This window comes from Lipotes vexillifer, unplaced genomic scaffold (genome assembly GCF_000442215.2).
Source record: "Lipotes vexillifer unplaced genomic scaffold, Lipotes_vexillifer_v1.1 scaffold1665, whole genome shotgun sequence".
In the NCBI taxonomy this organism is placed as follows: domain Eukaryota; kingdom Metazoa; phylum Chordata; class Mammalia; order Artiodactyla; family Lipotidae; genus Lipotes; species Lipotes vexillifer.
In genome coordinates, this window is record NW_006783279.1 from 415,702 (window position 1) to 441,755 (window position 26,054).

Consider the following 26,054-nt stretch of genomic DNA (forward strand, 5'->3'; position numbering starts at 1 on the left):
AGATTACAACTGACCCTACAAAAAAAAATTTTTTTTAATTTAGAAGAAAATACTTAGACAATTCTATGTCTAAATATTGGCTAACCTAGGGACTTCCCTGGTGATGCAGTGGTTAAGAATCCACCTGCCAATGCAAGGGACACAGGTTTGATATCTGGTCCCGGAAGATCCCACATGCCAAGGAGTAACTAAGCCCGCGTGCCACAACTACTGAGCCTGCGCTCTGGAGCCCACGAGCCACAACTACGGAGCCCGTGTGCCACAACTACTGAAGCCCGTGCACCTAGAGCCCGTGCTCCGCAACAAGAGAAGCCACCGCAGTGAGAAGCCTGCACACCAAAACAAAGAGGAGTCTCCACTCGCCGCAACTAGAGAAAAAGCGCCCGCAGCAACAAAGACCCAACGCAGCCAAAAATAAATAATTTTTTAAAAATATTGGCTAACCTAAAATAGATAAATTCCTAGAGAAACAAAATCTACCAAGATAGAACCATGAAAAAATTTTAAATCCGAACAAATCTACACATTGTAAGGAGACTGAATCACTAATCAAAAATCATACAACAAAGGAAAGTCGGAGAGCTTCACTGCAGAATGCTACCCAACATTTAAAAACAATTAAGACCTCCCTTCCTTAAACTCTTCCCCAGTATATTGAAGAAAAGGGAACAGTTCCAAACTCTATGAGTCCAGGATTATTCTAATACAAAGTCAGACGGTGACACTACAAGAAAACCACACAGCAAAATCCCTAACAAATAATGACGCAAAAAATCATCAACTCAGGGAATTCCCTGGCCACCCAGTGGGTAGGGCCCTGCGCTTCCACTGCAGGGGACGCGGGTTCCATCCCTGGTCATGGAACTAAGATACCGCATTCCTCGTTGCACAGCTAAAAATAAAATAAAAACAAAAAAATAGTAAACTAAAATCAAAATCACATTAAAAGTTTACATACGATGACTAAAGAGAATATATTATTGAAATGTAAGGAAGGTTCCACATATAAAAATCTTTCAATGGAAAATACAAAGAGAGAATGAACCAAAAAAAAAAAAAAACACTACCAATCGTCTCAGTTGACACAGCCCCACCCATCAGCAGACAGGCTGCCTAAAGGCTTCCCGAGGCAGCCACCTCTCTACATGCCCCTAGACATAAACCTGCCCATCAAAGGGCCAAGATCCAGGTCCAACCAACAGTGGACAGGCAGAAGCCTCTGGACCAGCCTCACCAACCAGGGCACAGACACCAGAAGCAAGAAAACTACAGTCATACAACCTTAAGACACAGTCCACAGATACAGTCCAGACACTAACCTGGGACCACCTGGCTTTTGGCCCTTGGGTGACATAAGGGGGAGTACACTGCTGAGAGGCACAGGACATCTCCTACCAAGACCACTTCTCCAAGGTCAAGAAAGGTAACAAACCTACCACATACATAAAAATACAAATAGCAAATTAGGCAAAATGAGGCAACAGAGGAATACGTTTCAGACGAAGAAAGAAGACAAAAACCCAGAAGAACTGACGTGGAGATACGCAATCTACCCGAGGAAGAGCTCAGAGTAATGATCGGAAAAACGATCAAACAATTTGGGAGGAGAATGGATGCACAGAGTGAGAAATGAGGCTTTTGGTTTTTTGGGGGGGTTTTGGACGGGGCGGGGGTTTTTTTTTTTTTTTTTTTGCGGTACGCGGGCCTCTCACTTTTGTGGCCTCTCCCGTTGCGGAGCACAGGCTCCGGACGCGCAGGCTCAGCGGCCATGGCTCACGGGCCCAGCCGCTCCGCCGCATGTGGGATCCTCCCGGACCGGGGCACGAACCCGCGTCCCCTGCCTCGGCAGGCGGACTCTCAACCACTGCGCCACCAGGGAAGCCCGAAATGAGGCTTTTTAACAAAGATGTAGAAAACATAAGTAACCCCCAAACAGAACTGAAGAAATACTGAAATGAAAAATACAATAAAGGAAATCAATAATAGGCTAAATGAGGCAGAAGAATGGATCAGTGAGCTGGAAGACAGAGCGTGAAATCATGCAAGTCCAGGAAGTGTAAACAGTCCCATATCCACACAAAAACTTCATAGTAACCACAAACCAAATATCTATAATACACATTCAGAAAGCACATGAAAAGATGCTCAACATCATGGGCTTTTCCACTTTGTACAGCTCCTTGGAGCACCTCTTTATTTACTAGGTGGGATGCTGCCCAATGCATGAATCATTCAATAAAGCCAATTAGATCTTTAAATTTATTTGATTCAATTTTTCTACATTAATGGAAGTCAGAGTATGAAATTCACTGCTATGCTATTTGCACTACAGCCATCTGAATACCCTGCAATAGAGTGGAGAGAATAACTCAAGTGCAATTTGAGTTTATAATCTCCAACTTGTATGTTATTTGATCCCATATTGGGAAGAAATCGTTATAGACTCTTTCAACACTGAGAACCTAATGGTGCACTCCTAGCTTCTGTTATAAAGTACTGAGGCAGGATAAAACTGTATTGGTAAAAGAAACGTAATGCATCCAGGATTTAAAAGATGATTAAATTTTATTACTTAAAACAGGAGACCTATGGCACATTCTCAATAAAACAGTAGCAAAATGTAATGGCAGCAATTAAAATGTGAATCATAAACATACACATACTTCTGGTGCTTCTGATTAAATTTTACTCTGAAGATAACTGCTCTCTTCAATATCCAAAAATTAGACAATTTCTTTCTTGGTCAGAGATGTAGACAACACAGACGCTCGTGCAATGGATAAAGTGATTAAGTTTTCTTGTGCATTGTTCCTACCACATAATCAGTCCCTAATAACCTGTTACTATCCTCCCACAAAAAGCCCAGTCCCTGCATGTCCCTCCTGCCTTGTTCATGGTCAGCTGGTAGAGCATTCTGCACTATACCCACACTGACTTTATCTATGGAAGGGCACCCTGAACATAACCATGATGAGTCAAGTCAGTTTTACACTATTCTCTGCCCCTCCCTGTTGCTAATCCACATGGTATTGAATTTGATAATTCAGGGTCCTTGTTTTTCCAGGGAACATGGATGTGCATGAACCACACCTAATGAAGTTGGCCCCCTCTTGTTATTGATTCTTCCCAGAGACCATCAACAAAGGCCTGTAGTGAAGAGATAAGATTACCTTCTCACCAAGCCAAGGCCAAGCTCTTATGGCTCGCTGCACAACAGGCCAAAAAATAGACAACTTTTGTAGGCAAGGAATAGTGATGTTATTCTGAAAGCCAGCAGACCGAGAAAACGGGGGACTAGCAATGCAAAGAATCACATGTCCTGAGTTAGAAATCAGGCTCTTTAGGGCTTCCCTGGTGGTGCAGTGGTTGAGAGTCCGCCTGCCCATGCAGGGGACATGGGTTCGTGCCCTGATCCGGGAAGATCCCACATGCCGCGGAGCAGCTGGGCCCGTGAGCCGTGGCCACTGAGCCTGCGCGTCCGGAGCCTGTGCTCCACAACGGGAGAGGCCACAACAGTGAGAGGCCCGCGTACCGCTAAAAAAAAAAAGAGAGAGAGAAATCAGGCTCTTTATAGTAAAAGGGGAGGGAGTAAGTCCTGGTTCAGGTCAGACTCCTGTGAAATAAAATTCAACTATTATGACAAGACAGGAATATTTAAACATTAATTCCTCTCGGCCCTTTTGCCTCCTCTCTCCTCCCACTGTTAACTGTGTATTTGCATTATGCATCAAAGCAAACCTCCCCCATCAGAATACATACTCCTTAAAAGATAGCATTCCTTCTTGATCTTGTAAGGGTCACAGGACCCACTGCAATGATGCTTAGATCTGGATTATATAAACTGTCAATAATGTCATGTGTTGTACCACTCTGTCTTAGAAAACGTATATAACTGGGCCTTGATTTCTTTCTTTTTTTTTTGCTGTACGCGGGCCTCTCACTGTTGTGGCCTCTCCCATTGCAGAGCACAGGCTTCGGACGTGCAGGCTCAGCGGCCATGGCTCACGGGCCTAGTCGCTCCGCGGCATGTGAGATCTTCCTGACCAGGGCACGAACCCGTGTCCCCTGCATCGCAGGTGGACTCTCAACCACTGTGCCACCAGGGAAGCCCACACACCATCTTTTAACACATTGTGACTTGTAATGATTCTGCAGTATATAATATCTCAGGTTAACCTCAGAGAACTAAAGACTTGTTTATTCCGACCACACATTCTCTGATGTGTGGTCTGTTGAAAAAACTGCTGAAAAACTCAACAAATTCATTACATTTGTAAGAATTCCCCCAAACACGAGTTTTTTTTATTAAACGCTGAGAATGCACTGATTCATGAAGAGTTTCCATGTATACACTTTATGACCTGTATGAATTCTCTCATGACACCAAACTTACTAGATGTATCCATATTTACAACATTCATAACATTTGAAATCTTGTTCTCCAACATAAATCCTGTGTTCCACAGTTTTGTTCTTCAGTTACAAGCCTTAGCACGCATATTGCTTTGTGTGGTTTCTCTTAAAGATGTGTATTCTAAAGTCCAGTGCATGGGGAGGCCTGGATAAAGCCTCGATTCACATTTCCATGGCTTCTCTTCAACATGGACTCTCTGCTGCTCCCTAATACGTGAACTTAACGTAAAGGTTTTGCCACACTCATTGCATTTGGGAGTTATCGCTCCAGTATGCTGGGTAAAACATACTGTGATGTTTGGGTAAAATCCTTGCCACACACATTACATTTGTGTGGTTTCTCTCCACGATAAATATTCTGGTATTTAAGTATGAGTAAGCAATATATTAAATTTTGACATATTCATTGCATTTTAAAGAATGAAGTATTTGATGATCCCTGAGTTTAAGGCACAACCTAAAAGCTTTGTAAAATTCAGTACATTTGTAACATTCTGTCCAGTGCAGACTACCTGATTATTGGTGTGATGTGAGCCATGAGAACAGATTTCTCACATTCATGGCACTGGTGAGGATTCTTTCCAGAATGCATTATCAACGGCCTGACCACATTAAATACATGTATCTGGGCTCTATCCAGTATGAATATTCTCAGGAAGCCTAAGATGTGAAGAGCTGCTAAAAGCATTACAACCTTCATTATATTTTTAAGGGCTCTCACCTGTATACATCAGCTGATGGCAAGTTAGGCCTGAAAGCACACTTAAGAACTTATCACACTCATTGCATTTCTCACAGTTCCTTCCAATATGAATTCTGTCATGGATCATAAGGTAAGCACTTTGACTAAACACTTTGAGACAATCATTGCATTTGTAATGTAACACTCCAGTATGAATTATCTGATCATAAGTGAGGCTTACGCACATAAAAGCTTTGCCACCCTCATGATATTTGTAGTTTCTCTTGTACTTTGAGATTTAAAGACCTTCCCACATATATCACACTTACACAATTTCTCTCAGGTATGGATTTTCTGATGTTTAGTGAGGGTTGAGACCTCAGTAAAGGCTCTTCCACACTCAAAACATTTGAAAGGTCTCTCTACAATATGTACTCTCTGATGACTTGTAAGGTGTGAATTTCGACTGAAGACCTTGCCACACTCATCACATTTGAAAGGTTTCTCTCCAGTATGAACTCTCCAATGAAGTTGAAGATGTGCTTTTTGACTAAAGGCCTTTCTACACTCATTACATGTGTAAGGTTTCTCTCCAGTATGAATTCTCTGATGCTTTGCAAGAGTTGCCTTTTCACTAAAGACCTTGCCGCACTCATTACATTTGTAAGGTTTCTCTCCGGTATGAATTCTCTGATGAGTTGAAAGGTGTGAACTGTAACTAAACAGCTTGCCACACTCATTACATTTATAAGGTTTCTCTCCAGTATGAACTCTCCGATGATCTGCAAGGTTTGATTTTCGACTAAAGACCCTGCCACATACATCACATTTATATAATTTCTTTCCTGTATGAATCATCTTATGTCTACTGAGGTTTGAGTAGCGATTAAAGGTTTTGTCACACTCGTTACATTTGAAAGGTTTCTCCCCAGTATGAATTCTCTGATGATTTGCAAGGGTTGTTTTTTGACTGAATACCTTGCCACAATCACTACACCGGTAAGGTTTCTTTCCCGTATGAATGCTCTCATGAACTGCAAGGTGTGACTTTGTACTAAAACCCTTGACACATACATCACATTTATGTAATATCTCTTCTGAATAGATTATCTGATGATTCCTGACAATTGAGCCATAACTAAAGGTTTTCCCACACTCAGTACATTTAAAATCTCTTTCCCTGTGTGTTTTCTGATCTTGTGTCAGTACTAAAGGATGCATAACATCATTCCCATGTACATTAGAAACGTTAGTTTGGACATGAGGAGGAATTCTTTGAAGTGGTGAAAATGAGAAACTACTGTTGATAGACCTCTCAACTTCATTACATTCAGAAATTAACCTGTCAGTTTGAAATACCTGCAGTTTACCCTGGAAGTTTAATCCAAGCCTATTTCCAATGGGCTTGATTCCTGCATCCCTTCTACCATGTGTATCTCTTCTATCAGTGAGATTTCCATTATGGGTTATAGGTATTCCTTTGTAATTTCTTTCACCATCTCTCCAATGACACTCAAAGTCATACATATTCTTCTGGATTTCCGTGAGGTAAAAATGTTTGATTTCACGACTTTTAGATCTTCCCAAGATCACTCTTTGAAATACTTCTCCTGGATCACTGTTCCCTTTGGGTTGTAACTGCTTGACCACATGTATTGGACAGATATCTACAAGACATAAAGAGCCACAGGGATAAATTCAAAATTAACTGTTTCATGTTGAATATATGATATTACACCAAAAGTAATACTTATACCAAACACAGTTGTAAAACTTCCCAACTATGTATTTTTAAATTTTTTGTTCATTTTTTTAAAATTTTGAAATTTCCCAACTATGATCTTAAAATTATTAGAAACACTAAAGCAATAGAACTGTTTACTAAAAAAAGAGTTATAAAATATAATTCAAATTGATTTTAGAGGAGACTACTTGCAAACCCTCTATGACAAAAACACTCATACAGGAAAAACTGACGTCAGCTCTCAAAAGAATGCAATTTTTCCACCATGACTCCAAAGCATGTACCAATTAACAGTAAACATACTGCTGTCTCTGAGAAAAATACATTATACTATAGATATATGCCGCATACCTGGTGTACATAAATAAATGTTAATGAACACACAATATACTGTAATGCTAAAAAATCCAAAACAAGCTTATCTAATAATATGTCACTGTTTAGAATTATAAAACATATATACCATAGAGAAAAAGAATTCAATAGAACAGTTTTTATGAAAACAAAACATTTTTATAAATATCTTCTACAAAATGACATACCCATAACAGGCATTCTGCAACATTAATAAGTTAACAAAAACTTATAGAAATAATGAAAGACTTCAAAAAAATTACTAGATACAACATCAACATGCAAAAACCAACTGGGTTTCTAAACATTAAAAACGAACAAGGCAGGGCTTCCCTGGTGGCGCAGTGGTTGAGAGTCCGCCTGCCAATGCAGGGGACAACGGGTTCGTGCCCCGGTCCGGGAAGATCCCACATGCCACGGAGTGGCTGGGCCCGTGAGCCATGGCTGCTAAGCCTGCACGTCCGGAGCCAGTGCTCCGCAACAGGAGAGGCCACAGCAGTGAGAGGCCCGCGTATGGGGAAAAAAAAAAAAAGGTGGTTGAGAGTCCGCCTGCCAATGCACGGGACACGGGTTCATGCCCCGGTCCAGGAAGATCCCACATGCCACGGAGCGGCTGGGCCCGTGAGCCATGGCCACTGAGCCTGCGCGTCCGGAGCCTGCGCTCCGCAATGGGAGAGGCCACAGCAGTGAGAGGCCCGCGTACCGCAAAAAAGAAAAAAGAACAATTAAAGCAATTCAATTTACAATAGAATCAAAAAAGAAGAATACTTAAACATAACATTATACAAGAAGGGAAGGATTTGTAACTACTGCAAAATAAAGACTTCTGAAACATATTAGAGAAGACACAAATAAATGCAAACAAAGATACCCCAAGTTCATGGATTTGAAGTTGATATTGTCAAGATGTCAATACTAGCCAAAGTTATCAGGATATTCAAAATAATCCCTAGTGTAATCCCAAATCCCAATACCGCTTTGCTGAAGAAACAGATGAATCAATCCTACAATTGCTGTGGAATTTCAGGACACAATGAATAGCAAAAAGAAGCTTGAAAACAAAGTCAGACAATTCACATTTCTTTATTTCAAAACTTTTTCCAAAGCTACACTAATCAAAGCAGTATGGTACTGGCATAAAGATAGAGAGACCTGTGGAACACAAGAGACTGAGAAAAAAACTTTCGTGTATAAGGTCAAATGATGTTCTGCAAGGTTGTCAAGACCACATAATGGGGGAAGGGCAGTCTATGGAACAAAAGGTGTTGAGAAAACTGGATATCCACATGCAGAAGAATTTAGTTGGACCATTATTGTATTAACTCAAAATGCTTCAAAGATCTAAACCTAAGTCCCTACTGAATAAAACTCCTATAAGTAAATTTACAAAAAAAGATTCTTAACATTGGATTCACCAATGATTTATCAGATATAACAGCAAAAGCTCAGGCCAACAAGCTAAAAACAGATAAATTGGACTACATCATAACTATTAACTATTGTGCACTAAACCATACTCAGCAGAGTGAAAAAACAATGTATGATATAATACAAAATATTTGTAAATCATATATTCAGTAATAGTTTAACATCAAGAATATTTATTTAATAATTTTTTTTTTTTTTTTAAAGGAAGACCCCAAAATTCCAACTATAGTTTATGACAAGGAGAGAGTCTCCATTGCCAAATGCCTGGAAGCTGTCCTGCCATTTTCCAGTGATGCAGTGACATTCAGAGCCAAAGTATCTTACAGAGAAAATAAGATTTGTGCTGCTTCCAACTTGACAACTGACACCCTATATTCTCCAGTTAGAATTTGTTCTCAACCAAGACTAATATATTTTTCTTTGATAAGTGATCTTGGGACTTCACTTGTGGCGCAGTGGTTAAGAATCCGCCTGCCAACGCAGGGGACACCAGTTCGAGCCCTGGTCCGGGAACTAAGATCCCACATGCTGCGGAGCAAGTAAGCCCATGCGCCACAACTACTGAAGCCCACATGCCTAGAGCCTGGGCTCTGAAACAAGAGAAGCCACTGCAATGAGAAGACTGCACACCGCAATGAAGAGTAGCCCCCTCTCACCACAACTAGAGAAAGGCCGTGCACAGCAATGAGGACCCAACGCAGCCAAAAAGAAATAAATTAAAAAAAAAAAAAGACTACATAAAGAACTCTGAAAGGAACTGATCACCTATTCCACCATGGGGTGGGGGGCTTTCTAAACCAACCATCCCACATATTGCAAATAAAAAACAAAAACGAAGAGAAACAAAAAACAGAAACCTAATGATAAAAATAAAAGACAGTCATTTATAATGCATAAAAATATAATAAATGAAAGTTGCAGTGCCTTGAACAAAACAAATGATGGTTTGTCACTGAAGGTATCAGTCTACTTCATAAGGTCTCTCATTAAGTTGCTTCAAAATTATGTGTGAAGGCAGAAAGAACAACGGCACACAGGTGATGGAACACGTGGCATGGCATGGACAACAGTTTAGTCAACAGCCTCACAAATATGAGTATGTGAACTTGGACAATACTGTTGTTCGGAGAAACTGCTATACCACGTACTGAGGCTCAAAGGGGATGGACAGTAGTACATGCGAACAACACTGTCACAGTGCCCTTCACACAGGCTTTTGTGACATGGGTCAAAGCCAGGAAAAGAAACTGGAAAGACTTATAGGTCAAGGTCTTCAGACACTTTCTGTCTTGTATCTCAGAACATGCTGACCACTCTACTAAGTAGCTTCAAGCGGTGATTTTTTATGTAACGGGAAAAGATTACAGCATATGAGGGAAAGTATTCTCCTTCAAAAATTTTCTGTTACCCAGTAAACCCACTCTACAGAGAGTCCACTAGAAGCTGCCCATTAAACATAGGTGGATTACCACAGCAAAGAAACTGGATACAATTTCAGACTCTAGGACTACGTACTTCAAAATCAAGTTTAAGAGGAAAACTTATACAAACTAAGGAGAAAGTAAAGTCAGGAAGAGTCTACATTCCCAGACTAGACAGAGCAGTACAGGAGCGAAAAAAGACAAGATATGGGAGTTGGATATTATAAGATCTCGAGATGGGACCATTTGCTCGACCCAGGGATGCCAAGCTAAGAGCCTGAAAGATTCATGTATGTTCCCCTTGCTGGATTTAGGATCAAAAAGAGGATCTCTCTGTCCACTGTCCTTACAGTTTTCCTAAGTAACAATCACAGAAGATCCAATGCACCTGGCTATTCCACACACCCCTGAAATGTGTGGCAAAAGCAGAACAGACGAAATGGCTGACAGATCTAAACAAGAAGATAGGGACTGAGACAGCTCCATACACGTTCTGAGGTGCCAGATAAAATCAAATAGCAGGGACTTCCCTGGTGGCACAGTGGTTAAGAACCCGCCTGCCAATGCAGGGGACACGTGTTCGAGCCCTGGGCCAGGGAGATCCCACATGCCACGGAGCAACTAAGCCCGTACGCCACAACTACTGAACCCATGTGCCACAGCTACTGAAGCCCATGCACCTAGAGCCCGTGCTCCATAACAAGAGAAGCCACCGCAATGAGAAGCCCACGCACCACAACAGAGTAGCCGCCGCTTGCCCCAACTAGAGAAAGCCCGCGCACAGCGACGAAGACCCAACACGCAGCCAAAAAAAAAAATAATTTAAATAATAAAAATAATTTAAAAAAATTTTTAAATTAATAAAAATTAAATAGCAGCCAGTATTTTCCATCTGATTATATCTCCCAAATACAACAGACATGAAACCAGGACAGGGTCAGGGGTTAGACACTAGAGGCATCAGCTTTGATCTATATGGACTAAAAACTGAGCATCCAATAGAATCAAATCCATAAGGAGAGAAGAGGGGGCAAGACAACCCAATAACACAGCCCGCCTCATGCTCCTCAAAGTCAAGCAACAACAAGTTCACAGCAGCCAGATGATGAGTGTTGTGGATCTTGATAAAGACCTTGCCTTTCTCTCTATAGGAGCTGCAGCACCACTGGAGGGTGAAAGAATACATTTTACATTTGGAAGGATAGAGTGATAACTCGGGTAGAAGAAAAGTCTCCTCTGAGAGTTTAATAAAGAAACTTTGGTTTTCTCAAAGAACGCTCCACCCTGAAGAGGTTCCCAAACACTATTAATGTTATGGCTTCCTCTCTGCCCTGAGATCGCATCTCTGTTCACACTTTTGATACATTCCTACCCATTTGGTTTTTTTGCTATTTTCACACCACTCACCAGAGTCCTGGGCTCTTCCTCTTGCTCCAAAAGTAGAGATAATGTTCAGATCAGAAAAAGAAATTTCTGCTTATCAGAACAAAGAAATGTAAGTTGGTGTGGTTTTTCCAAAACCACAGCTCTTTGTTCAGCTGAGGAGGGAGGACATTACAGGTGGGTCAGGAAAAACATTTCACAAATTCATCCAACTCCTCCTTCTAAATGCATTGGGAACAGTGCAATACATATATCTAACACTCTTCCAAGAAATAGTCAAAGCCACAGGGCAGAAGACAAGAAATTGGATATCTTTTAAAAGTTTGCCTTTGAGCTTTAAACATAATTAAGCTCTTGAACAACCCCTAATGTAACATGAAATGGGCAGATCATCTGAAGAAAGGGTCAGTTTAAACTCGTGATGCTGCATCGTATCTGTGTCAACAGGGCTTTCAGATCACATGACAAAAACAGGGCCTCCCAAGAAGCACACAGGGAAAAATGCAAAACACCCAAGGGGAGATCCCAACTTCTAGAGGGAAGTTATCCTCACCCACAGAGATCAGGTTCCTGTAGGTCTCCAACATCACGTCCCTGTACAAGGCCCTCTGACCAGGGTCCAGGCATTCCCACTCCTCCTGAGAGAATTCAATGACCACATCCTTGAAGGTCAACCATTCCTGAAATGAAAATACATTTCAACAACAGGTCATGAGAAGAGTTATCTTCACACAAAATGGAAAGATGAGAGAGGGATAAGGATCGATTTGGTTCAAGCATATGTTCTGAAAGATCTGTGTTAAGGTATTTGGAGCAAATACTGTGTCCCTTATTTTAAATTCTTATGCTTTTTCATAAGAGATTATCATATCATCCAATAAATATGGATTTGTCATCTTTGTGGAGAATTTGTAAAACATATATAAATAATACTAAACAACGGGTTGCCTATGCAGAAGTGTCTGATCTATGTTCTAAACATTCAGTGATATTCAATATTTAAATAAGTTACACTATGAGTGGTAGCTTCAGAGATGACAAAGTCCACAATGGCTTTAAAGAAAACTCAAAATCTTCAATTATGATAATGACAGAAACAGCAATGACTAAAAGTGTTTGAATACTTCCTATAGACAAAACATTACTCAAAATAAGTACTTTACAAGCACGAACTTCTTATCAATATAACAGCTCATTCGAGAAAGATATGTTCCCATCTTACAGAGCAGAAAACTGTGTCAGAGACACAAAGAGAAACTCAAACCAAGTCAAGAAGCTAAGCAATGACACAGCAAGCACCTGAACTCAGGTGGCTGAGCCCTGGAAATGAAGCTTAAAAATCAGTTAAGTGAAGGAGAGCATTAAAAGTTCACTGACACTTGGTTATAAAGCAGAAACTAACACACCACTGTAAAGCAATTATACTCCAAAAAAGATGTTTAAGAAAAAAAAATACATTGACAGAGGGATCCCTGAGAAAAGCTTGAAAGACATTCAAGGTGAATGACATGGAATAGCATGAAAGGTCATTATAGATGTGGGCACACAAGCACATGCACATACACATAAAATGTTAGTAATCTTACTACTATTTAAACCATTAACATGATGGTGTCGAAAAAATTCAAGGCCACAAAATACACACACACACACACACACACACACACACACACACACACCTTGGTTAGGGCATTTATTACTTTTACTTTGGATTGCAGACACTTGCTTATGTATATGTACCTTAATCATTAAAACAAGGATTCAAATCTGTTTCATCTCTTCATGTCTTCTATTATTAAACAGGTCTTTTTTTTATTAGTTATCCATTTTATACATATTAGTGTATATCTATCAATCCCAATCACCCAATTCATCCCACCACCAAGGCCACGGAATATACTGAAGATATAATTTCAACTGCAAAAAGATATATACTTTTGAAATCATGTCTTTTATCTAAGTGAATGGCTTGCACATCCATGGCACCCATCACACACGTCAACACAAAATCAACTGGAACGAGAAGACTTATCTCTTTACATATTTCAGGACAATTGTTTTTATCATCGGTTTTTTTGTTTTCCACTAATAAAACATTGACACAAAATTAGAGAATTTTAGTGTTATACACTATTTTCACAGATTAAGAAAATTATCACAGTGGTAAAGTTAAAAACTTCTTGGAGAATTAAAAATCATGACAAAAAAAGCGTATGGAAAAAATATATTGTTATTAAGCAAGAACATTTCACCAAACGTCATGAAAAGTAAACACTTAATACATATCCTCTGTAATTACAGTGAAACAAAGGGGGCTGGCCAGGGCACCAGCCTTTCACCACTGCTCAGTGTGCCTGAGCAGGGACCACTAGAGGAAGTAACAGGAGAAAAAAAGGAAGACCAAGCGTAAGAGACACAGAGAGAGTGTGTCAGACAGCTGGAAATGTGAACATTCACACATCAAATGAGACGGAAAAGCTAAAGGTGAAAGAAAGGAAAAAGATATTCCATACTAAAGAGAGCAGGGCTGAGTATATTATATCACACAAAACAAAGGCAAAAACTGACAGAAGGCACAAAGGATATTATACAATCTTAAACGAGTCAATTCACCAAGAAGATATAACAGTTATAAATATATACATTAGAGCCTCCCCCCAAATGAAGCAAACGTTAACAGAAATCAAGAGGAGGGCTTCCCTGGTGGGGCAGTGGTTGAGAGTCCGCCTGCCAATGCAGGGGACGCGGGTTCGTGCCCCGGTCCGGGAAGATCCCACATGCCGCGGAGCAGCTGGGCCCGTGAGCCATGGCCACTGAGCCTGCACGTCCGGAGCCTGTGCTCCGCAACGGGAGAGGCCACAAGTGAGAGGCCCTCGTACCGCAAAAAAAAAAAAAAAAAAAGGAAATCAAGAGGAAAACAGGGACTTCCCTGATGGCGTAGCGGTTAAGAATCCGCCTGCCAATGCACGGGACACGGGTTCGAGCCCTGGTCTGGGATGATCCCACATGCCGCGGAGCAACTAAGCCCGTGCGCCACAACTACTGAGCCTGTGCTCTAGAGCCTGCAAGCCACAACTACTGAGCCCGTGTGCCACAACTGAAGCCCGCACGCCTAGAGCCCATGCTCCGCAACAAGAGAAGCCACCGCAGTGAGAAGCCCACACACCGCAACGAACAGTAGCCTGTGTTTGCCGCAACTAGAGAAAGCCCACGTGCAGCAACAAAGACCCAACACAGTCAAAAATAAATTAATTAATTTTTAAAAAAAGAGGGCAACAGCAGCACAGTAACAATATGACACTTCAATACCCCCATTTTACTTGAAGGCTATAATAAAAAGAGAAATCTACACGGCTAAATGGTTACAACAAAAAGGGAAAAGATCTCCACTTGAGAATTTTTTACACCTCAGTGAAGCAGAAAGAGAACAAAGTGAATCCAACTTTGGCAGAACAAGAGTTAAATAAGAAAGATTCAGATCCTGCAAACCCACTCCTGGGCATATATCTGGAGAAAACCATAATTCGAAAAGATACATGCACCCCAATGTTCACTGCAGCAGTATTTACAATACCCAAGACATGTAAGCAACCTAAATGTCCACTAACAGATGAATGGATAAAGAAGATGTGGTGTGTGTGTGTGTGTGTGTACACACACACACACACACACACACACACACACACACACACACACACAGTGGAATATTACTCAGCCATAAAAAGAAATGAAATAATGCCATTTGCAGCAAAATGGATGGAACTAGAGATTATCATACTAAGTGAAGTAAGCCAGACAAAGAAGACAAATATATCACTTATATGTGAAACTGAAGGAAAGAAGATACAATTGAACTTACATATGAAACAGAAATAAACCCACAGACATAGTAAAGAAAGTTAGGGGTGACCAAAGCAGAAGGGAGGGGCATAAATTAGGATTTGGTATTAACATAAACACACTATTTTGTATAAAATAGATAACCAACAAGAACCTACTATATAACACAGGGAACCATACTCAGTATTCTGTAATAACCTATAAGGGGAAAGGATCTGAAAAAGAACATATATAAAATTGAGTCATTTTGTTGTACACCCAAAACTAACCAAACACTGTAAATCAGCAATACTTCATATAGGGATATACGCAGAGCTGGTTCACTTTGTCATAAAGCAGAAACTAACACACCATATGGTAAAGCAATTATATTCCAATAAAGATGTTAAACCCCACAAACAGGGCTTCCCTGGTGGCGCAGTGGTTGAGAGTCCGCCTGCCGATGCAGGGGACACGCGTTCGTGCCCCGGTCTGGGAAGATCCCACATGCCGCGGAGCGGCTGGGCCCGTGAGCCATGGCAGCTGAGTCTCCGCGTCCGGAGCCTGTGCTCCGCAATGGGAGAGGGCCACAACAGTCAGAGGCACGCATACCGCAAAAAAAAACAAAAAAAACCCCACAAACAATAAATGCTGGAGGGTGTGGAGAGAAGAGGACACTCCTGAACTTCTGGTGGGAATGTAAATTGGTAGAGCCACTATGAAGACTATGGAGGTCCCTTAAAAAAAAAACAAAAATAGAGCTATCATATGACACTGCAATCCCACTCCTGGGTATATATCCAGAGAAAAACACGGTCCGAAGGGATACATGCACCCCAGTGTTCACTGCAGCACTGTTTACAAGAGCCAAGGCATGGAAGCAACCTAAATATCAAAGGAATAATGGATAAAGAAGATGTGGTACGGGGCTTCCCTGGTGGCGCAATGGTTAAGAATCCGCCTGCCAATGCAGAGGACACGGGTTCGAGCCCTGGTCCGGGAAGATCCCACATGCCACAGGGCAACAAAGCCCATGAGCCACAACTACTGAGGCTGCGCTCTAGAGCCCACGAGCCACAACTACTGAGCTCACGTGCCACAACTACTGAGCTCACGTGCCACAACTACTGAAGCCCATGCACCTAGAGCCCACGCTCCACAACAAGAGAAGCCACCACAATGAGAAGCCCACGCACTACAATGAAGAGTAGTCCCCACTCACCACAACTAGAGAAAGCCCGCATGCAGCAACAAAGACCCAAGGTAGCCAAAAATAAATAATAAAATAAAATTAAAATAAAGAAGATGTGGTACATATATACAATGGAATATTACTCAGCCATTAAAAAGAATGAATTAATGCCATTTGCAGCAACATGGATAGACCTAGAGATTGTCATACTAACTGAAGTAAGTCAGACACAGAAAGAAATATCATATGATATCACTTATATGTGGAACCGAAAAAGAAATGATACAGAGCTCTGGTGCCCTGAGTCAGAACAGCTCCACAAGTGATGGAGAGCGATCTGTTTCCAGCCAAAGCAGCAGCAGCATTCCCTCTCAGGTAACAACGGTAGGGTCTGGAAAAATTCCTGAACCAGAAGCTCCAGATAAACATGATTCAGCGTCCTTTGTTTCTTCGTTGTTGAAATCCAGTGTGAATAGTCATGTGACTCAATCTACTGATTCCAGAGAACAAAGTGGATCCCCGAAAAAGAGTGCTTTGGAAGGCTCTTCAGTCTCAGCCTCTCAAAGCATCTCAGAGATTGAGGTGCCCTTGTTGGGCTCCTCAGGAAGCTCAGAAGTAGAGTTGCCACTGTTGTCTTCTAAACCTAGTTCAGAGACAGCTTCAAGAGGTTAACTTCCAAAACTAGTTCAGAGGCAAGTGTTTCGTCATCTGTTTCTAAAAACAGCTCCTCATCAGGCACATCTTTACTAACCCCCAAAAGCACCACCTCAGCAAACACGATGCTGACTTCCAAAAGCACTTCGCAGGTAGCTGCATCACTGTTAGCTTCCAAGAAAAGCTCCCAGACCAGTGGCTCTCTGGTTTCCAAAAGCACTTCCATAGCAAGTGTGTGCCAGCTGGCTTTTAAGAGTAGTTCTCGGGCTTCCCTGGTGGCGCAGTGGTTGAGGGTCCGCCTGCCGATGCAGGGGACGCGGGTTCATGCCCCGGTCCACGAAGATCCCACGTGCCGCGGAGTGGCTGGGCCCGTGAGCCATGGCCGCTGAGCCTGCCTGTCCGGAGCCTGTGCTCCACACGGGAGAGGCCACGACAGTGAGAGGCCCGCACCACGCAAAAAAAAAAAAAAAAGAGTAGCTCACGTGCCACAACTACTGAAGCACCAGCACCAGCACCTCACAGCTGCCTTCTGAAAGTACTTCGCAATCGAGCGAGAGTTCTGTCAGATTCTCTTGTTGCAAGTTAACCAATGAAGATGTGAAACAGAAGCAGCCTTCTGTCAATAGACTGTACAAAATGGTGGCATGGAAGTTGGTGGCTGCTGGTGACTTCAGTCCCAGCATGAATCATGGAGAGCTCCTAAACGCAGCTATCAAGGCTCTGAAAGCAACATTGGATGTGTCTCTTGTCCCACTAATAGAACTGGCAGATCTGCCTCAAAATAAGAGCTCTCAAGAAAGTACTGTTTGTGAATTGAGATGTAAGCCTGTGTATTTGGGCACTGGCTGTGGAAAAAGCAAAGAAAACGCAAAAGCAGTTGCATCAAGAGAAGCCTGGAAGTTATTTCTCAAGAAAAAGATGGTGGTAAAAATATGTAAAAGGAGGGCTTCCCCGGTGGCACAGTGGTTGAGAGTCCGCCTGCCGATGCAGGGGACACGGGTTCGTGCCTCGGTCCAGGAAGATCCCACATGCCGCAGAGCGGCTGGGCCCGTGAGCCATGGCCGCTGAGCCTGCGCGTCCAGAGCCCGTGCTCTCCACTGTTGTGGGAGAGGCCACAACAGTGAGAGGCCCGCATACCGCCAAAAAAAAAAAAAAAAAAAACGGTAAAAGGAAATATAGAAGCAGTGAAACAGAAGACTCAGTACTCCTCGATGAAGAGTCAAGGCCTGTAAACTTACCTCCAGCATTAAAACATCCTCAAGAATTACTATAATATGTCCAAAATATCACTGCATACAATATCTGGTATTTGAAGAGAAAAACTTGCTTACTTTTGTATAATATGAAACACAGGCTTTCACAAATTTTGTATTGCTTTTTTCCAGATTTGCAGAAAATCTACATTCTAGGTCTCTTCACACAGTGGAAGCTGTAAATAATTTGTGAATGACAGTATACATTAAAAGCTTTATGCATTAACAGCATACCAATATGCTGTTTTATTTGCTGAAGAAAATACTGTCTTCTATTTTTAATGACACATTAGGTACAACACATTAGCTCTGTAGTCTTAATTTTTGTACTCCTTTGAATTTGGTGAAAATGTATTGTCTACCATGCTTTATTTTTCTAGCTGAATAATCCTTCACATCAAAGAAAAGGAGACCGTAGTATTTGAATGTCTGAAAGTCTGTGAAGCTTAAGGTTTTAAGAATGTTGCCCATAATGTTGAACATGTCTGTTAAAGAATGAAAGAGAAAATAGTTGCCTCAGACTAAAAAAAAAAAGAAATCCAAAGATACAAATAAATCTATACTCATGGCCTGGAAGTCTCAAAACTCTTGAAATGTCCAAACAAACGACCCAAACTGTTCTACATATTCAATGCAACCATATCAAAATTACAATGGCAATTTTTGCAGAAATAGAAAAAACACAGGCCAGACATCACAGAAACTCAGGGGACCGCAAATTGCCAAAACACTCTTGAATAAGAAGAAAGATGGAGGCCACGCTTTAATTTTCAAAACATATTATAAAGTAATCAAGATGGTGTGGTACTGGCATAAACACAGATATATAAACCAATGCAACAGAAGAGAACACTCAGAAATGATCCTTTGTATATATTTAAAATCTACTGATACTAAGGATGCTAAGACTACACAGTGGAAAAAAGACAGCTGCCATTAACAAATGGTGCTGGGAGGGCTTCCCTGGTGGCATAGTGGTTAAGAACCTGCCTGCCAATGCAGGGGATATGGGTTTGAGCCCTGGTCCAGGAAGATCCCACATGCTGCAGAGCAACTAAGCCCATGTGCCACAACTACTGAGCCTGTGCTCTAGAGCCCACGAGCCACAACTACTGAGCTGGCGTGCCACATGCCTAGAGCCCATGCTCCACAACAACAGAAGCCCGTGCACCGCAACGAAGAGTAGCCCCCGCTCGCCACAAGTAGGGAGAAGCCTGCGTGCAGCAATGAAGACCCAATGCAACCATAAATAAATAAATAATTAATTAAATTTATAGCAAAACAAAACAAATGGTGCGGGCTTCCCTGGTGGCGCAGTGGTTCAAAGTCCGCCTGCCGATGCAGGGGACGCGGGTTCGTGTCCCGGTCCGGGAGGATCCCACGTGCCGCGGAGCGCCTGGGCCCGTGGGCCATGACCGCTGGGCCTGCGCGTCCGGAGCCTGTGCTCCGCGGCGGGAGAGGCCGCGGTGGTGAGAGGCCCACGTACCGCAAAAACAAACAAACAAACAAAAAAACAAAAACAAATGGTGCTGGGAAACTGGATACCTATGTGATAAACAATGAAGAGGAAACCTTACCTTCAACAAACATAAAAATTTCTCTGTGCCAAAGAACAAAACCAGCACAGTGAAAATACAAAATCTGAAGAATGAATGTGATAAAAGTGATTTAAGGAATTTCCACCTCTCAGACATTTATTTCATAGTTTGAAAGAGATGATGGAATAAAACACCCTCTATCACTGATGTCTGGTTCTGAATTTTTCATTACGTTCCCAATCATTAAGATTCTAAAGTCAGTGACTCACTCATTTAGCTTAATTGCCTTAGAAAAAGTCAGAACAAATTTCCCCTTGTTGGTCTACTCCCAGATTTTACCAGGTATTGTACACCTAATAACTGACTTTCATGTGCAGTTTCTTTATCCTGGTTTACAGAGAGGAGACAATCCATCCAGATGGGGCCCTAAACAACCCCTCCCACCCAATAGCACTGACACTCTGCCTGAATCTGTGGGTGTGAAGTCCTGCCCAGGACTGCGCCCAGTGGAGCCTTTTCACAAGTTCCAGGTCACTGGGTCATGGGGAGATGGGATCTAAGTGGAGGTGACAGGCCCTGAGGGAAGCCCCCGGGTGAGTGTGAATGTACAGGTGTCAGGCAGGATACTTCAGAGTCAGACAAAATCAGCGAGTCCAAAGAAGGGCGTTTCAGGAAGGACAGACAGAAGAAACAACTGAGAATATGACTTTACCTGAGAAAGAGCCATTTCTGACTCCTTTGCTTTCCTCTCCCTCCTCTTCCGGGCTTTTACCTCAGACAACGTTGCGTCTTTAGAGGTTGACCTTGAAAGTTGAAAACAGGCTGTTTAATTCTTAGAATCGACACACCCCCTTCCTGAGTCACCACCACACACACAGGGAAGCCCTCAGCATGTGGAACAGACAGTCCTCTGCTGCCCACTGTCCCAGGAGGGGCTCAGGACAGTAAACTCGTAAGACACCAACAGGTGAGTTTCCCACCCTTTCTTCAGATCTCGCTCCCCTCCTGGTGAGGCCCTCACGTACCCAGCAGCAGCGGGCACCTCAGCTGGACCCGACGATCCCCTGCAGGTCACAGACCAGCCCTGATCCATCCCCACGCAGAGCAGAGCCCTCACCCTCAGCCCAGATCTCATCCCTCAGGAATGGGGGACTCAGAGTCATGATGCTCAGGAACGGATCCAAATTAGAATTAATTGAGGGCACTTTAAATATTATTGAGCTTTGGCCTCACACCGACGATCTGAAGAAGAATCCCTCATTAGAGGGTACAAAACATGTATATGCAAAATGCCTCATGGATCTAATATGAAGCCTGGGTTGAGCACCACTCAGCAGTGGCAAGGCCAGCACACCCCTCACTTTCTTTTTCTTTCCCAGCTTAACTGAGGTAGAATGGATGAGTAACAACCGTGTACCTGTGAGGCACATAATGTGATTATTTGATGGATGTATATTCACTGTGAAATAATTATCACAATAAAGTAGTTTACATTTCCATCAACTTACAATTACCATTTTATTTCTGTGTAGTGAGAACACTTGAGTGTTACGCTCAGAGCAAACTCCAAGTATACAGAAACACAGTGTGATTAACTATATAGTCTGCATGCTGTACATGAGATATACATGTGGTACTTTTTCATTTTACAACTGAACATTTGTAACCTCTGACCAACATCTCCCCATTTACCCCACCATCCAACCCCTCCTAATATCCTTTATACTCTATGACCCTATGAGTAAGACATTTCTACTTTCCACCTATAATATCTGTCTTTTTCTGTCATAATAATGTCATAATTTACGGCTGAAATAAATTTTCTATATCCATTTGTCAGACATTTTAGTTCTTTCTACATCTTGGCTGTTGTGAATAATACAGTAATGTTCATTGCAGTGCAAATATTTCCCTCGCTATAATGATTTCATTTCCCTTGGGTATCTAGCCGGAGGTGGATAACATAAGCAGATAAACTTTAAATGTTTTACATTCTAAAGCAACAAATTAAAATATCACAACTTAATCATCCATATCCAAAGAACTCACCCCCATGTGTATCCAGTTTCCCCCTCTACCTAACTACTATGTGTTTCTATTTCATTCTTTATCTATCTCCCTATTTCTCTTTGCTCCCCTCTACTCTCCTGATGTTTCTGCCCTATTTATTTTATCACACCTGTCCTGCCCCACTACTTTGCAACTCGTTCCCCCTCTTGTTGCTCTGTACACCCAACTTTTCTGATTGTCCTAAATATCCATATATTTCTGCCTCTTTCTTCCTCCATCTCCGCTCCCTCTCTGCCCTCCAGATTACATTCCTTCTATCCCTGTTACACTCCCACTCTACAGCACCCCAGACGGCTCTGCTTCCTTCCTGCTCTGTCTTCCTCTGCTCTTCTAGTCAACACCTGTCCTCTGGGTCTCTCCCAGGACCACGATGCTCCGAAGGCCTTACTTCTAACTCTTTTATCCTCTCCCCCCACTCTCTGTGAAGTGCTCTCACCACTGCTGTCCCTCCTGCCACAGCTGACGCAGGGCCCCTGTCCCCATGTTGCTCTCAAACCCCAGGAGATCACACTCCTTTATTCACTTCTCTATTTTATCCACCCGCTACTTTAAGAGCTAAATCTGTTTCATTTTACTATCCCTTTGAGAACAATTTCCAGCGAGATGAACTTGTGACGGAAGAATACTGAGTGTCACACGGTTGGCCCAGGTCACCTCCCCCTACACAGGGTGAGCGGAAGAGTTGACTAGGAAGAGGAGGCTTGCGGAGCACAAGGACCAGCCTGAGGAGACGCGAGGACAGAAGCGCTGGGAGGGAGGGAGAGGGTCTCCGGAGAGGGGCGGGGTCTCCGGAAAGGGGCGGGCTCTCCAGAATACCGGGACCGGGGAGAGGACGCGGCCTGTCCGGGAGCGCGGCGGCCGGCGCTGCCCTCTGTGGGGGTAGAGAAAGAAGCTGCGGGCGCGCGAATCCACCTCGCAAAAGGGGACTTTACAAGGGGCAGGCGGAAGTAATAATGGATTGTAAGCAGGAAAATGTCGCGAAAAGCGGTGTCTCAGTGGACCGAAGGCCGAAAAGCAAAGGGCAAGGACCAACCTCACAGCGATTTCAAACCCAAAGGAAATTAATACTCGACCTGTAACGGCGACTTCTGGATTTACTTGGGGCGGACGGCGGGCGCTGGGCTATTACGCCCGCAGAACCTCGGAGACCCTAAAGATGGAGTAAGGGGGACCGCGCAACACAGACTTAACACTAGAAGGAAAAACTTAAGCTCCGCTGTGCGACCTTCACTCTCAGGTCTCCGCTTCCGCTTCCGTAAGAAACTGCGCACGCAGCGCGTACTTCAGAGGCGAGGCTTCTAGGCGGGACTTGGGCGGACCGCTGAAGGTAAGAGGCGGGGCGAGGAGAGTCCAGGTCTGAGCCCGAGAGCCCGAAAGGCGGGACAGCGGGTAGGGGGCAGGCAGGGAATGGTACTTCCCAGTACTTTTAAACCCCTTAAGTTACTGGCTGTTACAGTTTTCAAGCAAAAGCTTACAACTTTAGGGACCAGTTATGTTGGAAACTAGGATGTTTCCTCCTAACAAGTAGAAAATGATTTTAATAAAAAATTGTTTTTGCCAGCATGTTACTCACAAGTCCTGCTCCTGAGGCTCAAGCAATTCAGTGGTTGGGAACTTGGGTCTCCAAGTGGTAGCTGTTGGGCAGTCACTGGATGTGGAACATTTCCTGCAATTAGTATTAATTTAAGCAGTTTAAGAAAACAAGAGCTTGTCTTGTCTCTGTATTACAAACTAGAATAAAAAATACAAAACTCTGGCACTTCCCTGCTGGCGCAGTGGTTAAGAATTCACCTGCCAATGCAGGGAAAACGGGTTCGAGCCCTGGTCCAGGAAAATCCCACATGCCATGGAGCAACAAAGCCCATGCACCACAACTACTGAGCCTGCGCTCTAGGGCCCAAAGGCTGCAACTACTGAAGCCCACATGCCACAACTACTGAAGCCTGCACTCCTAGAGCCTACATGCTGCAACTACTGAACCCCGCATGCCACAACTACTGGAGCCCGCGCTCCTAGAGCCTGTGCTCTGCAGCAAGAGAAGCCACCACAATGAGAAGCCCGCACACCACAATAAAGAGTAGCTCCCACTCACCGCAACTAGAGAAAGCCTGCGCGCAGCAAGGAAGACCCAACACAGCCAAAAATAAATAAATAAATAATAAATAAATGCAAAACTCTCCCTGGGAAGAATGGGCCATTTCATACTGACACCCTGCAGAACAACTTGTCCTTTCTGTTTCTTATTCAGCCAGGAGGCCAACTCAACACTGCTCAGTTCCAGAGACTCAGGGACAAAACCCAGGGTCTGGTCTTCCCTGGTGGTGCAGTGGTTGAGAGTCCACCTGCCGATGCAGGGGATATGGGTTCGTGCCCCAGTCCGGGAAGATCCCACATGCCGCGGAGTGGCTGGACCCGTGAGCCAGGGCCACTGAGCCTGTGCTCCGCAACGGGAGAGGCCGCAGGGGTGAGAGGCCCGCGTAGCGCAAAAAAAAAACAAAAAAAACAGGGTCTGAGACTGGAGGACTAAGGTATGTGATAACTTCTATCAGTAATGATTACACTTTTTTAAAAATTGCTTTTTTTTAATTTTTAAATTAAAAACATTTTTACTAACCATTGCTTTAAAAAGAGCAATACATTTTTAAAAACATATACATTACATTGTTCTTTTGTTACTGAGTCTAAGCCCCTACTGCTCGCCACATGACAGGCCAATGATCAAAAGACGAGTCGTTGGGACAAGGAGTAACGACTTTATTCAGAAAGCCAGCAAACCAAGAAGATGGTGTGCTCATGCCCCCAAAGAACCATCTTGCCTGAGTTAGAATTCAGGCTCCTTTTATACTAAAAGGGGAGGCAGTAAAGTCAAACACTTCCTGCTTCCCATCAGCCTCCAGAGGGGGATGTGTCAATTTCTTCCTCCCTGCAGTCATTCACAGGTGGGCCTGGTCAGGAGGTTTCCTTTGAGCTAAACAAAGGTATTTTAGCTTAAGGCTCATGACCTGGGAGGTAGGGTTCCCAGAGATGGGCCATTATGTATAATTTAAGCTTCCAGGCAACATCCCTTCAGTGACGAACTTGTAATAGAATACAAAGTGTTCTTCCCTATTACAATTCTCCACTGTCAATTTCCATCCCACAGTCTCATGGGAAAAGGAATGAAGACCCTTCTGCTGAACAGAGGTGAGGAATATTCCTTAGAATCTTTAGTTAGTCCTTTTTATCTACAACTATGTAAACCTGATGAAACCTCTTAGCAGTTTCTTGTCTAATTCGTAACTGAACTTGGGGTTTTGGTTCCAGTTCAATACATAAACTAAATTCCGGTGCTATTTCTTTGGACACAATTAAACAAATTGGTTGCCCCTTCTCCAATGGACAATGGAGATGGAATTCCCATCTACTTCGGTTGGATGGGCAGACCTGTTGGAGGTAAACTCATGAATAAATAGAGCCCAAAGTTTTAATGTGATTGGCACCGCTAGGTCTTTAGCATTTATAGATTCTCCTGCCTGGGCACACACCTGCAACGGCCTGCCATACAGTATACTAAAGCGGCTTAATTTAAGCCTGCTTCTGGGAGCCACTGATCCATAGCAGAGCAACTGGCAAGGCCTCATCCCAAATTCAGTGTCTCCTGACATGTTTTAGCGATGTTCCTTTTTAATGTATGATTCATTTTCTTGGTTTTTCCTGTTGATTATGGTCTCCAGGATGAATGCAGTTTTAATGACTTCTTCCAAATCAGGGGATAATATCCGTTAGAAGGGCTTTAACCACTTCAGAGATTTTCTGTCTGTGGGATATGCTTCCACCCATCCTGAAAAAGTGTCCACACAAACACTAGCAGGTTATCTGAAATTTCTTGCAGTTCAAGGCATTTGAGGAAAGTCTGTTTTTCAGTCCTGGGTTGGGCAGGTTCCTCTGTGTTGAGTCCCCATCTGTGGAGGTCTGACAGCAGTCTTTGGGTTATTTTTAAGACCTTGCGGGAAAGAGCTCTGTCTCCTTTCCAGGGATTTGCATGAGCCCCGTATGTAGGCTTAAAGCGTGTTCTGGTGGGACTCTGATGTCAAGCTATTCTGGTGGAAAAACTTCAGGGTGAG

The 26,054-nt window shown here is 43.0% G+C and overlaps 2 protein-coding genes across 2 annotated transcripts; one reads left to right on the plus strand and one right to left on the minus strand.

The window, feature by feature from the left end:
* Positions 1-5,332: 5,332 nt before the first annotated feature.
* LOC103084874 (putative zinc finger protein 702) lies at positions 5,333-12,642 on the minus strand. Its single transcript, XM_082931027.1, is given in 3 exon segments — positions 5,333-6,762; positions 11,979-12,105; positions 12,589-12,642. Coding segments are annotated over 3 exon segments (1,611 nt in total).
* Positions 12,643-16,715: 4,073 nt separating this feature from the next.
* LOC103085151 (CDKN2A-interacting protein-like) lies at positions 16,716-18,363 on the plus strand. The gene is given in 4 exon segments (XM_082931028.1): positions 16,716-17,103; positions 17,106-17,373; positions 17,597-18,052; positions 18,261-18,363. Coding segments are annotated over 4 exon segments (1,215 nt in total).
* The last annotated feature ends 7,691 nt before the right edge of the window (positions 18,364-26,054 follow it).